We start from the raw sequence: 16,608 nt of genomic DNA on the forward strand, positions 1-16,608 counted from the left end.
GTTCTACCCAGCTGCCCGCTCGTGACGAGGTAATGCACGGAGGGGCACCTGGGGTCTTCCTCCACCATCAAAGCTGGAAAGTTGCCATATGACCTATAATTGTGTCGGTGCGACGTTAAACCCAACCAAAAAAAAAAATATTACAAATAACATATTAACACTGAAAACAGAAGTGTAGAGTCTAAATCAACTAGGTGTCATATTAATTGAAACGATGTTTGAACAAACATACAACATAAACGATGATCTTTTAAAACTTAAACCTGTTGCTGCGCCTGAATTGCAGAAGTTCTGGTAAAACAATGCAACTTAACCGACCGTTGATAGTGCAATGATCTTATCGTTCAAGTGATGGATTCTCGATACACTCTTAATATAATATGTTTCAACCTAAGTGTTTCGTATTTTTTGCTCTAGCAAACAGAAATTTAAAGGTATATCAGAAGTAAGCCAGCATTTGATTTTACATTTGTCTTACAATACAGTACTATTTATATTATGGCGATAACACCTGCTGGTTCGTCTGCTATCTTTAGGGCAGCGTTTATGATTTTATCTTTGGCCTTTATCTTGCTGGTTATTGGATTTGTAACGCCGAATTGGACGGAAGAAATAATCGGAAACCTTTTGACATCTACGACAGGATTATGGAAAACTTGTACGGAAGTTGCGGGTGCAGGAGAAAATTGTGGAGACAGCATTTTTGACGGAGAAGGTAAATGAGTTTATTTTCTTTGGAGGTTTTTTTTTTCAGACCGTATGATACTTATAAATCAAATGCCTTAAACAGTTAGGATGAATTACTGTATTCTGTGTTTATTCTGGCGCTTTCATGGTATTTTTTTTATCTAAATTGCAAAAGTATAGAAAGTCGAGTTAATCAAAATAATTAGAAAACAAGTCATTAATTATGTAGAAACTTTTAAGATAGTTTACATATTTCTGGCTATGAAATCTTCTACAGTAGACAAAAGTCTGCTATTTCTTGTACATTAAACAAACCATGACTTGCAATAACATGCTGTTTATTAGATGAAAGAAAAAGGTTTGCGCGTGTTACTTATTACAGTGGTTTAACCTGGTACGTTTCTGTTTTTAGATTATTCTGTGCATTTATATTGTTGTCGAAATTCTAAGCATGATCTACGTTACGCTACCGATGACGTCTAGTTCTTGATGAAGGTTTGTTTCGACTGAGTATAGTTGCTTCTGTCTCACAAATCGAAAACCAAATTATTCTTCCTGTCGACGTTCTCTTCATTCGGAAATATTTGAATATCATATGATAGATTTTTATATCATTATAAATGTACTAAAATGGTGTTACTGAAAATACGAATAATGCCGGAAAGTTGATTTATTTTTATATTTGACTACTCTGGCTAAATGTATATTTTCTGTTTTAGGAAATCAAGAATTTCTTTTTTCATTTCATTCCATTAAGGAAAGTAAAAGGACATAATTTCGGTGTTTTAAAACGCTTGAAAAGTTTGTGCTTATTGAAAGAACTATTAACCTTGAATAGAAAAAACGCTGTAGAAAAACGCATACGTATTCAAAATGGAACGGCCTGGTATGCGCAGTCTATCGGATATCGATACGCCCATCCGATCTACCAACTGGCAGCCACTCTCGATATTTTAATAAATTAATAAAACTGAATTTTGAAAAATATGTTACCATGTAATTGCAAGCATTTATATATATTTAATGTACGATTACAGACTAAGTAATCGACAAAGTTGGCCAAAAATTGTCATTATTAATATTGTTATAATAACTATTATTATTATTGTGTACAACGCCATTGAATATATCATTTATAAAAATAGGCGTTTAATCAAAGTATTCAGTTTCAGTTTTAAGTTTGTATATGCCATGTTTTGTGATTTTCCTACATGTCTGCGATATGTCACATTTTTAATTGTAAAGCGCCCTTGAACGTATATTTCATATGAAAAGGGCGCTCAACAAATCTGGTATAATAATAATAATAATAATAATAAAAAGCCTTAGTTCTAAGATTTCAGTACGTTAATTTAATCGTATTGCACATACGTTTTGCACATAATCGTTAAAAGTTTACACCCGGAAGTAGATGTTCGTGCACGCACCGAAGCTAACTGTGCTATTTTAAAATTGCTAAGTATCTTGCAATGGACGACAGTTACGACGTATTTCCCATGAAAGATTTGAATGTACACTTATTTTAACAATTTACACTGCTTTAATATTGAAAACAAAATAATTTGAATAAGAAGAAGTGAAAACAAAATCTGTGACGAAATTTGATAACTTTAAAGACGTTAGTTATATGCTTTTCTGTACATAGTGTCCGCCTTTAGGTAAACTTTAGAAGCCAAGTAAATAAACAAAGCTTTACAATTTGAACACATTTAAAATAATGGAATGCGCTTTTAGGTGTATTGCATCTATGAATTATGGACATCAGATATATATATATATATATATATATATTAGTTGCCAGTATGAAAATAATGTATTTGATTCCTATTTAGGAGTAAAACGTATATGACTTGTAATTTCTTTCTACAGTAGGATTTCGGAAGACTGTACTAATACCTTTGAACAGTGAGTTCAGAGCCTATGTGAAATTAGTTTGATGACAGCAAAAAAACTAAAGCCACTATCGGTATTTTTTCTGCGATTATTACATATTTCAGGCTGGTATGTAGCTGTACAAACATTTGAAGCCCTTGGTCTGGCCTGTCTTTCTCTTGTGCTTATCATGTCCACCGTGCTATTGGTAGCTGTTTCTAACCATCGACTGGCCAGGGTCAATATCTACACCAGTATGTTTGCAGGTACGTTTTACATTGATAATATACAATGTAAATAATTGTAACTATTTTAATATGAGAATTTTATAAATGAAGGACTATGGTCCAACGGGAAAAGCCACATTCAACGAGTGCAGATACCAATTTAAAAAAGTTTGATTATGTCGACATATTCACGTTTTGAAATATTTTGGATAATATGCGGCATGTACGTTTTGTTAAAAATGTAGACCAATAATTATAAAACTTTGAAGAGAATAACATATTCGGCTAAGTCAATCTAACATATTGCCCTCTAAGCATAATGATGTAAAAAGTCATCCTTAGTATGTTACATAGACAGTGAAGTGATAGATATGAATAAAATAACGTACTATATCAAGTTAATCCATGATGACATAACGGTATGTAGTAAAATATATTTAAAATGTGATAAAATCATGTACAATTGGTTAAAGAATATATGTTATTAGTAACCTGCTAATAAAAACCTAAAATATCTTATGTGAGAAAGTAAGAGAAAACTTTGGATTACATTAAACGTAATCATATTGTCTATATGTCTGCATGTCAATTGAAATTAAACACATGTAATTTTAGAAATATTTAAGAAATAGTAAAAATGAAAACATAACAACACATCATACAAAATGTTAAAACTGTAAGATTACTACAAATTGTGATGAGACATAAAGAGAAAAAAACTTGATAAAGATAGACAAAGTAATAAATAAGAAAGAACGAAACAAAAAAGAAAGAGAATAAGAGTAACTAAGATAAAGAAATAAAAAGACAGATTGTCATATTTATTACACTAAAACTAAATAGATAACTCGTGAATAAAACGGAAAGATTGCCACGAAGTACAATTATGACTGTGAGAAACAAACGAAAATAAATAATGAAGATGTTTCTTAGAAGTGTGATATGAGTGCTAACTTTTTATTGAATTAACAATGTCTAAAATGTAATAACCAAACTCATCCGACGGTAGCGTATTGTCCTCTGGCATCCTCTGAAACGAGGTTTTCAAAACAGTATAATAATAGGCTCCAGAGGGGATCGAACCCTCGACCTCCTGTTTACTAGACAGGCGCTCTAACCACTGAGCTATGGAGCCATATACTGCATCGATACTTTTACTTTGTTCATAACAAATTACTGTTATATCGGACTGTGGTAACAGATATAAGATCACATAGAAATAGCCACAGTAATGTTATTACTGTGCTGAAATGATATATATTGCATACAGGTATTAGATTGTTGGTGTAAGTGCGCATGTGGGTGGAGGATAGACATTTGTTGTGTGTGGACGAGCACTTGCAGATATAATCATAATAATCTTTTCATTTTCAGGCATATTCATTATCATCGGTACGGGGACGTACACATACAAGTCCGAATTTGAGCACATTGGATATTCCTGTTGGGCGTCTTGGTTTTCTTCAGTAACTCTCGTGGTAGCTATTATTCTTCTCGAGTGTGCGCGTAAAAAGGCACACCAGAGAGCGATGTCCCTCACACACTCGGACGTTATTTCCGATCAAACGCACGGTCACCATAGTTACCCGATGCAAGATCTGTCACCTACAAGTAAACATACGAATTAGCCGTCGGAGGTACGTCACGCAGACATCCTTACCCAAGGACAGTCCAGACGCCCAGATTTGTCTGGAAAAGACTGCAACTTAACTGCGATGACAACATATTGCTTGTTAGATAACATCTGATCCATTTTCTCGGATAAGCCACGGGAAACAGATCTACACTAAAGTGTCTGTTGCTGTTGTAATTGCATATTAGTATAAATAGCATGTGGTACGTTTGAGATAAAGTCTAAATATGTAGGTACGCTCATAATAGTTTCTTCTTTCATTTTTTCATGTCCAAGTGCAACATAAAACCAAAACATCCATTGTCTTGTTTGTGAAATTATTCTTAAAACCAGCAGTTAGTTGTACGTGAATAGAAATTATAAATAATTAATAATTTCCTGCAAGACAAAGATAAACATTACTCAGCAATTTTTTACTCTCGTATGTTTTGATTAAATTAAATTATGATTTCTCCGCGTCTATGATTAATTTCTAAAGCTGAAAACATAATATTATACTGATAAAATATTCTTATCAAATTTTAAATACACTACAATTCCTTGAATATTTTCCTCAACTATCTTACTATTAAACTAGAATTAAATTCAAAACTGAATGACTTCATTTTTCAGAAGTAAAACGGACATCCTAAACATTAAAGCGACTGGCCTCCAAATTGTTCGACAACAATAAAAATATTTTTTAGATATCTTGAAATAAATGCTATATTTCTTAAAAAGGTTTTAAAACTTACCTACTGACAAACTTTATGTTACGGAAACACATGAGCATTTGCTGTTTTTACTACTTTTACGATGAAAATCAAAAATGCGTTTGTCACGCTGTTACTCCAGGTAAACTGTCCCTTTTATAAATATCTATACTTTGAAATGATTTTACACTACTTCAGCTATAGCTCTATTGGTTACAACGACGGGAAAAATATCTTTATTGTCGTGGCGGTCCGGGGTTCGATTCCAGAAGCGGTCATCTTTTTTCTTGATTTGGAATGTTTAAAATATTTTAGAAACAAAAATTCATATTCTAATATTCATAATATGAACACTCTTCATTTTGAAAGAAAGATTTTTTAGCCAAACCTGGAGGTCAGAGCCTTTAAAGAAATAGCCATAATAATGCCCTTGATCATTCGTGCACTTAAAGTGATACTACATATTCAAAGTGATTAAGATTCAAAATAGCAGTTCGATCTATCATAATAACGCCTTGACGGTTTTGACAAACGTGCGCATTTCATTAAATGAGAAATATTTACGTCACTCAACTATTTCGTGTTTATACGATTTAACATTTAGTAGTACTTCTGACTCTGGAAAGACATTCTAACAGTTTAAATAGTTTAAATAGTGTAGAAGTTTGAATAATCTACCATTAAATATTTCTAACAATCTTCATGGATCTGGTTTTGTGTTTGTGTGTTCGGGTTTAACGTCTTTCTCAACAATTTTTCAGTCATATGAACGACGGTGTCTACTTGTAGCAGTGAGCACAATGCCCAGCTTTATAGTGCTACCTCACTTGAATATCACTCCGTAGACACATGACATGATACCCTACCCAGTCACATTATACTGACACCGGGCTGACCAGTCCTAGTACTATCCTCTTAATGCTGAGCGCCAAGCGAGGAAGCTACTAGTACCATTTCTAATCTTGGTGGTTGTTTCTAAATACGATATGGCAGGTGTTCACAAGTGCGTTTTAACTTTGTGGGACCTCTAATAAACATTGTGGAACAAGCTTCAATAATTTTTGTACGGAAAAAATTACTGATGTTTGTTACTGCCAGTGTATTATGAGGCATGTTCTACGAAACTTCTAGTCAATATGTAAGCGCGCTGTATAATATAGACATTCACAAACCATTAAAATTTGTTACTGTCGCGTATACATGTTTTCAAAAAGTAAAATATTAACAAAAAACAAATGAAAGGCTCCAGAGGGGATCGAACCCTCGACCTCCTGTTTACTAGACAGGCGCTCTAACCACTGAGCTATGGAGCCGTATAGCATTAATGCGTACTTATCGTGGTTAAGTTTATTCATATATTATCTGACGTTGGTAACAGCTGTCAGTTGAAAAATATGCAATGTATTTTTGTTGTCAGTTTACGATATCAATTAAGTAAACAAATATTGGAGCAGAGGTACGGTTTCCTTATTATTTACTTTATTATTTCTAAAATTAACTGAGATTTGTACGTGTGGTAAGCAATAGTTGCTTTGATGTCGCATTGACATGTAATTATTTTGTAGTGATAGTTTTGATGGTTTGAACCTTGCATCCGTCATTTTTTTTTCTTTATTTATCATGCATTACATACTATGTTTAAGTTCGTTTTTCTCATTTATTGTTTGGTTTCTTATTTTCGTATATAATCCTTAGTGTCTTTAAACGAGTCGGCACTGAAATTATGACTTGGCAGTGCCATTTAAAGGGAAGTGTAATATTGTTATAAAATTTATAAACTAACTCCTTGAGCTCTAAAAATACCACAGGAAAGCTTAAAAAGATCAGACCATATTACACGCGAAATGTATGTAAACATAATTTGTGTTAATCGTGACATTAACGTTAGTGAACAAGTAAGAACTAATTTAACTAACTCGTGTTGTCTTCGTTGAATCGTATTGAAAAATATATAGTTTGAAAAAAAATATTTTTACGGGCATGGGAATCTAACTCCCGACGAAAACGTATAACACGAATACCGTAACCGCTCGGCCAACGAGGAATCACTTATTGTTACTTAATTTTATGTTATTGTTTTTTTTCCTATTTCAAACGCCATAATACTGTGCGATACCTATATATGTATCACTATTTTGTAAAAGTCAAAACTGTTTCAGAAACACAAATTTTGCAAAGTTGTAGAAAGTAATTATTATTTGGTTCATATCTTGTGATATATTCTTGCATGAATACCTTTTCATGAAAACCAATTACAGAACAATCATGAAAACAGAAAGTTTTGAAACAGAGAATGTTGTAAAGTATTCAAACGTTCAAATTCCTGCTATATTTCCATCTCACAGATTCTTGTATCCGTTCTTATTCTTAATAAGATAATTATCCCGCTTAAGACAAGATTATGGTCCATAAATGAGTAAGTTTTAATTTTTACAGTTAGATCTACAAGATGTAAATAAAATCTAGAAAATAGATCCCTCGGAAGCACCGAGAACAAGGTTAACAGTGAAAATTGCAGACTCGATTTGATTGAGGCTGCTCATGAGCAGTAATGAAAAATGCAACGCCGCCCACGCCCACTAGCACCGGCTTAAGCAGTATTCAATCTTCAAATCTAAATGAGTTGAAATCAATGATCCCGAAGGACCAGAAAATACAACAACACTGAGAAGAAGTCGGGGCGACTTTTTACGGCCGCCGCACAGCACTTAACACCCGCTGTTGTGGAGTAAATAAAATCTAGAAAGTAGATCCCTCGGAAGCACCGAGAACGAGTCTGTTCATGAGTAGTAATGAAAAATGCAACACCGCCCACGCCCCCTAGCACCGGCTTAAGCAGTATTCAATCTTCAAATCTAAATGAGTTGAAATCAATGTTCTCAAGGGACCAGAAAATATAACAACACTGAAGGTCATTTCCTTATCATGTAAAAGGGAGTTTCAGAGACTTGTCTAGTTGTATATATAAACTATTCAGACGGTTTACATCCAAGTAGATAATGATTTAAAATAACCAAATTCTGCTTATCTAAACATGTTTATCTGCTTGTAAATATCAAAACACACTCTTCAAGAAAGATATAGCAAACGTATAACTATCAAATTTACGATTTCTGGAAAATTTCAGAGCTTCAATTTTTATACAAGCGTTTTTTTTTGACACGAGTCATAATATATCTCGATTTCAAACATTCCAATAGTATGAATAAATAGCTTCTGTTAAACTAATATTTACAAAAAAATGGAGTCGTTTGTTAAAATCTTACATGTCTTGAAAATTTAAGTCATAGTTGCTTCCACAAAAGATTTAATTTTGAATATATATTTTTAAAAAAAAGAGTACAAATCCCGTTTGTCGAAGATCCTAAAATGCTGTGACGGTTAGAACTGTGAATATATGGGTGAATTTTATAGCATATATCAAATTCCAATTCACATTTTCTATGAGGAAATTTATGTTATTACGAATTATTAGCATATTTATAAGGATGCCGTTTATGTTAGTTCTTTCTACGAATCATCTGGATTCATCCGGGTTATTTTTATCTATTTGCAAAGAAAGGAAGCTATGAAAAAAACAACTAATTAGTTGGAATCATCCTCCCGTTTCATCAATTTACAAATTTTGACATATTTTATTAACAATCACAACAGCAGTTTTAAGTGTTATGTGTAAAAAGTCTCCCCGTACCTGGATTCAGTGTTGTTATTTTTTTTTGGGCGTTTGTGGTCATGGAGTTCGTTTTGCCATCGCTTCGGCGGTCCATTAGCTCTGGTGAGCAGACTCAACCAAACTGTGTCTGGTATTATTTTGCTCTGTTATATGCGGACCTTATAACTGATAATTGAAAAATATCTCTGTATGGAAAATATAAATGATAACTCTTATTACTTTTACCGATTGTCTGACAATTATTTCTGATAAGCAATTACGTAATATACTAATGTATCTCATGACCTTAATACAATCGAATAATGATTTATTTATATGTCATATCAAAGATTGTCCAAGAATGGAAGTAGAGTATATTGCTAAAACAGTAATTCTTGGACATTTCGCTAATCATAATTTAAGTCCTTCAAAAATCTTACTCAGAGGCACTTTTTGAGTTAATTTAAATTGCACACATGTACAATACTCTTATATGTGTTGTGTTTCGCGTTAAATTTGGTGTTTTCTTAGAAAATATCAGTGTCAATATGAAGAAAGAATAAACTTTATTACAGATTACTTGTTTTCAACAGAGTCTGACTTTGTACTAAGTCAATGTTGATGGCTGCATTTGAGTTTCACAGTAGTTATAATTAATGTTCTGTTGTTTGTGCGCGCGTGCGTGTATGCGTGTGCGTGCGTGCGTGTCGGTTGTGTGCACTTCCGTGTGCTGTGCGTTGCGGTTCGGGAAGACTTCGTTTTTGCACTCTTAGTCTGTTGGATATATCTATCCTTGCTTTTTTCTAATGATGAACTCATTCAATATTATATAACATTGCTCAAAAATGTAATAGTGCAATTTTCAATCCATTTTCATTTTTTTTTATTTCATCAAGTGGTCATCTAATTTACTTAAACTGTAACAACTTCAACGAATGATCCTTGCGAGAAAGGTCATTGTTTAAAGTAAACAACAGATTGAAAAATCTATATTATGTCTTATTTATGATTAACATTCGAACTATCGACATATATATTTGACAAATTTGCATGATACCGGGCAAAACATAAATTTTAAAATTTCAAACCTGGTCCTCTGTATGGACTTTAAACAAATATATTCAACAATGCTCTTTAATCGCGTATGTATTGTCCGTAAGCATTGACCTCGTGACTCGTGAATATTTCGCGTATGTTTCCGTAAATTAAACTGCTACTAACCTGAGGTCGTGTGTTCGAGTCCTCTGTCTGACCAGTTTTTTTTTATTATTATTTTATCTGCAAAATTTACAGACGGAAAAATTGTCACACTTACGATTTACCAACGAAATAATCTACAATTCAACATTCTTCTACGTACATGTCAGCAAACCGTTCTACAAATGTCGCTTAAAATCTTCAAGACCGGACAAGTACTAATTTATTCAACGGACAATGCAATGAACTGTTGTAAACGACGAAAAAAGAAAAGTTTCATAAAATAATGTAATATCGATACAATTACAAATACACCAAATTATAAAACGAATGGACTGAACTGAATTCGAACCCATGGTAACGTGATGATTAAAAGTCGGAGAGCTTACCACTACGACATCGTGCCTTTGGTTAATATAAATATTTTCAGGACACATAACGAACACGCCCGTAAATATTGCCTAAGATTAATGATTCTAAATGGACAACTGACTTTGTCATTTATACATGTACCGGGTGCTTATTTTATTTTTATTTTATTTTATGTTGATAAATGATAAATAGCTCTACTAAGCTACCATAATAAGACATCTTTTTTCTTACATAACGAAAACATTAAATAATACAGAAATAGGAAGATGGAACTCCTACCAAAAAGCCGAAAACTGTCGTTTTTACTTTTCACGTAACAAAACAAAATCAAAGGAGTAAACTATAATATTAAAAGGCTCCAGAGGGGATCGAACCCTCGACCTCCTGTTTACTAGACAGGCGCTCTAACCACTGAGCTATGGAGCCACGTGTTATGTGAAGGGTATAAGTTTTATATACATATTTCTACCCAAAAATTGATTTTATTGAACTTGGTCACAGCTGGCAACTGACACTGTACTGTACAGCCGAATGACTACATCATGACGTTATCAGTTAAGTTGTAAATAATGAAAAGTCGATATAGATAGATTTATTTCAATATAAAATGTCCAATTACATGGCAAGTATGACATCAATACATACAACAAACAATAAAGAATTAAAAAAAAATGTTTGTTGGCAAGACATGCAACAATATAAAAGCTGAGGTGTTTTTGAACCGACTCTAATAAATGACAATAAAAAATTATATTTATGGCGGCTAGTTCATTGACTTGCTTGGAAAAATCTACATGAATCAAAAGAAATTTTCTGAGAGGGAGACGCACCTTTAAACGGCGCCTACTATGCCATGGAAGGAAATAACCTGTATAATCCTGACTGTCTTACAAAAACTTTTGATTTTTATTCAAAAAATCTTTTACTATTTCGATGTCACATTGGTTGAATAAAATACTGTCCGGTAAAATTCCAAGGTCTTTCACATAGACAGTGTAGACAACTTTTTAATGAGGTCGGCATATATGAATCTTTTTATTTTATATTCGCAGGATACAGATTCAGACCTTGACTGGCTTGAGCTATCACAAGCCTCCCAGCGGCAACCTGGCAGTGGCAAAAAAGAAAACCAAACACACGTATCATTTACTGTAACTATTTCTTTGTATACAATTTTCAGTGTCCCCTAGCAATGCAAAAAGCAACAGATGTAATATATAACTGCATCTCGTACATCTTTACGTGACAATGCACATGACGCATATGCTTATTAACTACAAAGACATTTAAGGCAGACGTGTCACTAAAAAAAAAATATATAATCTGAAACAGATCAATAGTACAATCGGTAGAATGTCTTAATTTACGTGCTAGTACCCATGGACACAAACAAGATTTCTACAGGCTGACGACGCTCAGTCGAGTGCTAGCTGTGTGGTTCTCAGGCAGGAAGTAGAAAACCTTAGAATTGAGAACCAGATTCTCAAAGACAAATTAAAATATTTTGATCCCTAATTTTGTTCAAGGTTTGACAGTATGATATTTGTGAGCTGAAGAATTGTGCTCATAATAAGAATGGCAATAAATCGGAGTTAATATATCCAGCAAAATTTTGTATAATTGTTAATATCTTTTTATAAATAACAAAGACAAATATCAAACAGGGAATGCCACGCACCAAAAACGCAGCCTCCCCAAAACGAAACCCACAGCAGGCAGACGCGTGCACCACACACACACGCACATACACAGCCAACACATTAGGACAAAACGAACAAACAAAGGAACACACACACACACACACACACACACACACACACACAAAGCCAACACATCAGGACAAAACGAACAAACAAAGGAACACAGTGGGGCACCGCCTTGGAACGGTCAGTGGCAAAAACACCACTGGGGAGCTTAAACCGGTTTATGGTGCGCACCCAACCTCACTCTTACCCCCACCATGTTCCAATGACACGGGACAGTGTAAATAAAAGTAATCCCCTCCAGGTGAATCTCTTACACACGTAATGGAAACAAAAAGGCATGGCATGTAAAACACAAAAATGCTCGTGTATAAATATATAAAAAGCAAACCTTAAGAACCAAAAACGTATGTACTCAATGCCTTTTCAGAAGACAGAGCAACAAGAGAAACACCCTTAAGGGCCCGACGAAACAGGCCAGAAGACAAATATCAAAACAGTTCAGTCCTGGTAGGATTTATAAACTGCTTATCATAGAGTCCAACCTTAAAATGTAGACTTAAAATGATGTTTCATACCTACCCTACCAAGCTGTCCATTTTACCCTATTACCATTTTTGGACTTCCATAACATGCTTCATAATATCATACACATTAACCATGGTGTTGGTGGCTACTTAGCTAGATAGCTATTTACTTATCTTAACCCATATTCTATCTTCTTCACTGTGTGTAGTGCTTTCAGATGTACTCATTATCTTTGCCAACATGGGTGAAAATGTGCTAAAATATTTTATCTAAACTGCTTCATAGACAAGTAAATCTTTTACATATTATATACAGTTAAAACCTGTGTTAAAGACCAGCAGCAAAAAAAAGACGACTAGTACCAAACCTGTCTGCAAAGACCGCCATTTCTATCTACCATCAGACCATTATCATTGATATTTAACCTGTTAAGAGAGACCACCTGTCGACAAAGACCACTTTTTTGTTGTTCCCATGGGTGATCTTTATAGACATGGTTGACTGTATATATTTCATTATAAGTAACAGACTCTTTCACTCAGGAAGTTCTAAGACGTTACATAGAAAGAACACATCAATTAATGTTGGCGCAAATACCTAAACATTCTTCTAGGAGTGAAGAGTGGCTGTAATAATTTTTATTCTTCAAGTTTAGAAGACAGAAGACAAACTACAATGAACCACACATGTTTTTCATCTTGGCCCAATCTAACAACTGAATGCATTAGTCGGCACGCTTAGATGTTTAGTGTGTTAAATTTCTTTTTAGCCATCCTCATCGCCTGTATTTAACAGGAGGCGGCCAATACATGACGGCTAACATAACTAACGCTGTACTTCTAGAAAGAGTAAAAAAAGGAAATAAATCTGAATGTGTCATTTGGTTCATGTCACAAGATACTAGAACTGAGAAACCAAAAAATAATCAGTCTTACTTAAATGTAGTTAATTCATGTGTGAAAAATTTCACTTCTCTAGATAAAAGTAAAACCCGGCCAGAGGATAAATTGAAGCTGGATAATTTCTTGAAGGACAATGTCAAATTTCCAGAAATTTCATTGCATCTGAAGAAACCCAAAGAGAAAGATGTTTTTTATGATTGTTCATTCAAGGAGGTTTCATTTAGTTTAGCTACTGAAGTGCTTGATGTAAGAAATGAAAATCAAAAGCTAGCAAATGAATGTAAAATACTTGGTACTGTTAATACTGAACTTAAAAAGTCTAGAATACACAGAAGCACTGTTAAAACATTGAAAGAAAATTTGGTACACTATAAGAATGTGATTAAAAAAAAAAATAGAAAAAGTGGAAACTCCACAGGTCGCTCAACACGACAAAAAAGAAAATGTTGCAGGCTCGGTTTGAGTGAGCCTGTTCATTGGCGGTAGTTGAAATGCATGATCATACCCGTTTGACTCACTCTTATCTTTTGAATAAAGAAGATCAACCAGATTGTGTACCATGTCAAACACCGCTAACTACATATAAACATATTTTAATCGACTGTGTGGACTTTGCTACACAACGCAGTACATATTATGACGTTCAATCTTTGAAAGAGTTATTTGACAACGTTTCAGTCGGAAATATTTTATCGTTTTTAAAGCAGATAGGAATATACCAAAAGATCTAACACTTCTTATTTTCTTTACATCTTGCAATATTATTATGTTTGCAACTAATATTTTAACACACACGTACATATATTTTTACATTACTGTTTTTAGATATGCCTTACATTTTACATGGATGTTTTCAGATTCGTTTTACATTATTCATAGTGTTCTTTACATTTTAACATGGATGTTTTTACGTATGCTTTACATTTTTACATCAATGTTTATGCTTTACAGTTGGTGTTTGCAATATGACTTCTCCTCGGCGATATATGACCATTTTGTGTCGATTCGCCGTAAAACCCAACTCACTCACTTGAAATGCATGATACCATCCATGCCATATTTATCGCAATCTTTACAGTCTTCATTACAACATAAAAGGTCAACTGTAAGAAGAATTCGACTTCAAAACTCTCGTTTCACTGCAAGAAATAATACGTTATAGCAACGCATTAAAGCTCTTGAAACAGACTGCAAATCTGAATAATTCAATAGCCAGGAAAAATGTTGAGCAGTTTGAAGGTAGGACAAGTACGGCTGAAACACAGGGTAGAGAGTTACAAGAACATGCAGACTGGTTGGCAGATATTGTGGAAGAAGGAAATAATGTTACTTTTTATGGGTCAATTAACAATTAGTACTCTCATGGACTTCGGCATGTAGTTTATCAGTTACTGAGTTTATAAATGTCAGTGCTCAAACTATAGGCAGTGTGATATGGTCAGTATTAAGCTTGGTTGGAAAAACAGTTGATAAAATACCATCTAAAGCAACTATTTTGAACTGTAATATTGAAAGACTGGTATTATCACAAAAACAGTTACATGAACAACTTCCAGGTAAGCAAAATTTAACTTTATATACAGACGAAAATGTATGTACTTGGTATGCGGGAATTTGTGACTAAATCTGGCGAGGACACATTAAGTGCATTTCAGGAAATTTTAGACGATATTGATCAAAGTGTTGAAGCTGATCTCGCATCCAAGAAAATTTTGATGAACATAACAGCAACAATGAGTGACCGTGCTAGTACAGAGAAAAGATTTAATCAGTTATTACAAGAATTGAGACAAACTGTTCTTCCAGACTTATATGTAAATTGAGAGCAGCTTTCACATGAAAACAAGGTAACTGCCAGTACATTACTAAACTTTTTCTGTGGCCTTTACAGTCTTGTACATTTTGCTGAAGCTGGAAACAAGAGTATGATAGAGGTAGAAAATGTTTTTTTCGATGGTAAAGGTCAAATAAGAGATGTTTCATTCAATAAGCCTTCTGAATCTGGAATATTACGATTACATGTAGTTAGAACGACGTCAAAAGCGCTTGCTAGTGGGGCAGATGAAAGTCTGGAAAGCTCGGGGACTTTAATTCGTACGTGAAGGATTTTTTGAAGGAAAATCAGTTTAACAGCATGCCACTTGAGCCGTTTTGTGGTAACCGATTTAACGTTCTGTTTGAAAGTACTGTTGCTGTTTTCTTCTTGCATCGTAAGGTTCAAGAATGTCTTGCAACCTTCTTAAGTCGGTTTTACACGACATTCAAATTCCAGAGTACTTGGCAGGTGTGAAAGATTTAGGTTTGATCAGTCGGTTAGTCACTGGACCGTTATGGTGTTTAATAGAGGACAAGGCTATACATATATTAGAGATGAGTAAACACTCTTGCAGCTGGTGAATTTTCTGAAATATTCAGTTCAGAATCTAGACTTGTTCATGAAAGGACAACTGATGGCTTTTGGTGATGCAACCAGACTCCAGAAAGACACTATGTTCAAATTTATAACCTCTAACTGGGGACAAGATGCAAAAGTAATCACTTATCTGCATGTGATGCTTCTAGCATATAGTGAGCTGTCTGTGAGAATATTTGTAGACCATTTACCCGGTGGAAAGTGGGATAACGTAGCTGACCAATTGAAATTGAAGACGACAAATGTACAAAAGCACAACAAATTTGCCGAGTCTGTATTCGGTTTTCTAGACCAGCTATTAAGGAAGAAGCCTTATATATCGGTTATTTCATCTGAGGCATACATAATGTTCACTGTTAATAAAACTCCAGAATGGCTGAAAAATAAAGACGAAGCAAGAAAAAGGAACTGATTGACTATGCATGTAAAAGTGTGGAAAAAGTGAGGAAGAATTTCAAACAGAGAAAGCAACAGATTGAACAAAGGCAGAGAGAACTGTTAGCACAGAGCTATGAAAGAGCTGAACAGGAAGAGGCGAGACGTGTAGCAACACTTGAAAAGTTCACTGATAAAATACTTTTCTACGGACTTTGGCAGAGTGAGGAATCAGTGGACGATGGTTTACCTGGTATAAATAGCAAAACCGAGAAATTAGAGTCTTTCAACGCTCAGCTTAATTTTAGGCGCTACGTTTTAGCTCAGAAACCAAAGAAAACGGACGAATATAAAG

At 34.1% G+C, this 16,608-nt stretch overlaps 1 protein-coding gene and 3 non-coding genes across 4 annotated transcripts; 1 reads left to right on the forward strand and 3 right to left on the reverse strand.

The window, feature by feature from the left end:
• The first annotated feature begins 276 nt into the window (after window positions 1-276).
• On the forward strand, window positions 277-4,718 carry LOC123558807 (uncharacterized). The gene is made up of 3 exons (XM_053544826.1): window positions 277-715; window positions 2,685-2,825; window positions 4,161-4,718. Exons 1-3 carry the CDS (start codon window positions 499-501, stop codon window positions 4,412-4,414), a joined length of 612 nt encoding a protein of 203 aa, XP_053400801.1. The 5' UTR covers window positions 277-498; the 3' UTR covers window positions 4,415-4,718.
• Trnat-agu (transfer RNA threonine (anticodon AGU)) lies at window positions 3,849-3,921 on the reverse strand. The gene has a single exon. It is a non-coding gene; the product is annotated as a tRNA-Thr (tRNA).
• Window positions 4,719-6,351: 1,633 nt separating the features above from the next.
• Window positions 6,352-6,424, reverse strand: Trnat-agu (transfer RNA threonine (anticodon AGU)). Its single transcript has one exon. It is a non-coding gene; the product is annotated as a tRNA-Thr (tRNA).
• Window positions 6,425-10,685: 4,261 nt separating this feature from the next.
• On the reverse strand, window positions 10,686-10,758 carry Trnat-agu (transfer RNA threonine (anticodon AGU)). The gene has a single exon. It is a non-coding gene; the product is annotated as a tRNA-Thr (tRNA).
• Between the last annotated feature and the right edge of the window lie 5,850 nt (window positions 10,759-16,608).

Source organism: Mercenaria mercenaria, chromosome 5 (genome assembly GCF_021730395.1).
Source record: "Mercenaria mercenaria strain notata chromosome 5, MADL_Memer_1, whole genome shotgun sequence".
In the NCBI taxonomy this organism is placed as follows: Eukaryota; Metazoa; Mollusca; class Bivalvia; order Venerida; family Veneridae; genus Mercenaria; species Mercenaria mercenaria.

What these genes read in the sequence shown, in the direction of transcription:
- LOC123558807 (XM_053544826.1), top strand. Translation starts at nt 499, where the DNA reads ATGGCGATAACACCTGCTGGTTCGTCTGCTATCTTTAGGGCAGCGTTT. An exon ending in CAGCATTTTTGACGGAGAAG is followed by an intron (nt 716 to 2,684) that starts GTAAATGAGTTT and finishes TACATATTTCAG; the next exon opens with GCTGGTATGTAGCTGTACAA. An exon ending in CTACACCAGTATGTTTGCAG is followed by an intron (nt 2,826 to 4,160) that starts GTACGTTTTACA and finishes TTTCATTTTCAG; the next exon opens with GCATATTCATTATCATCGGT.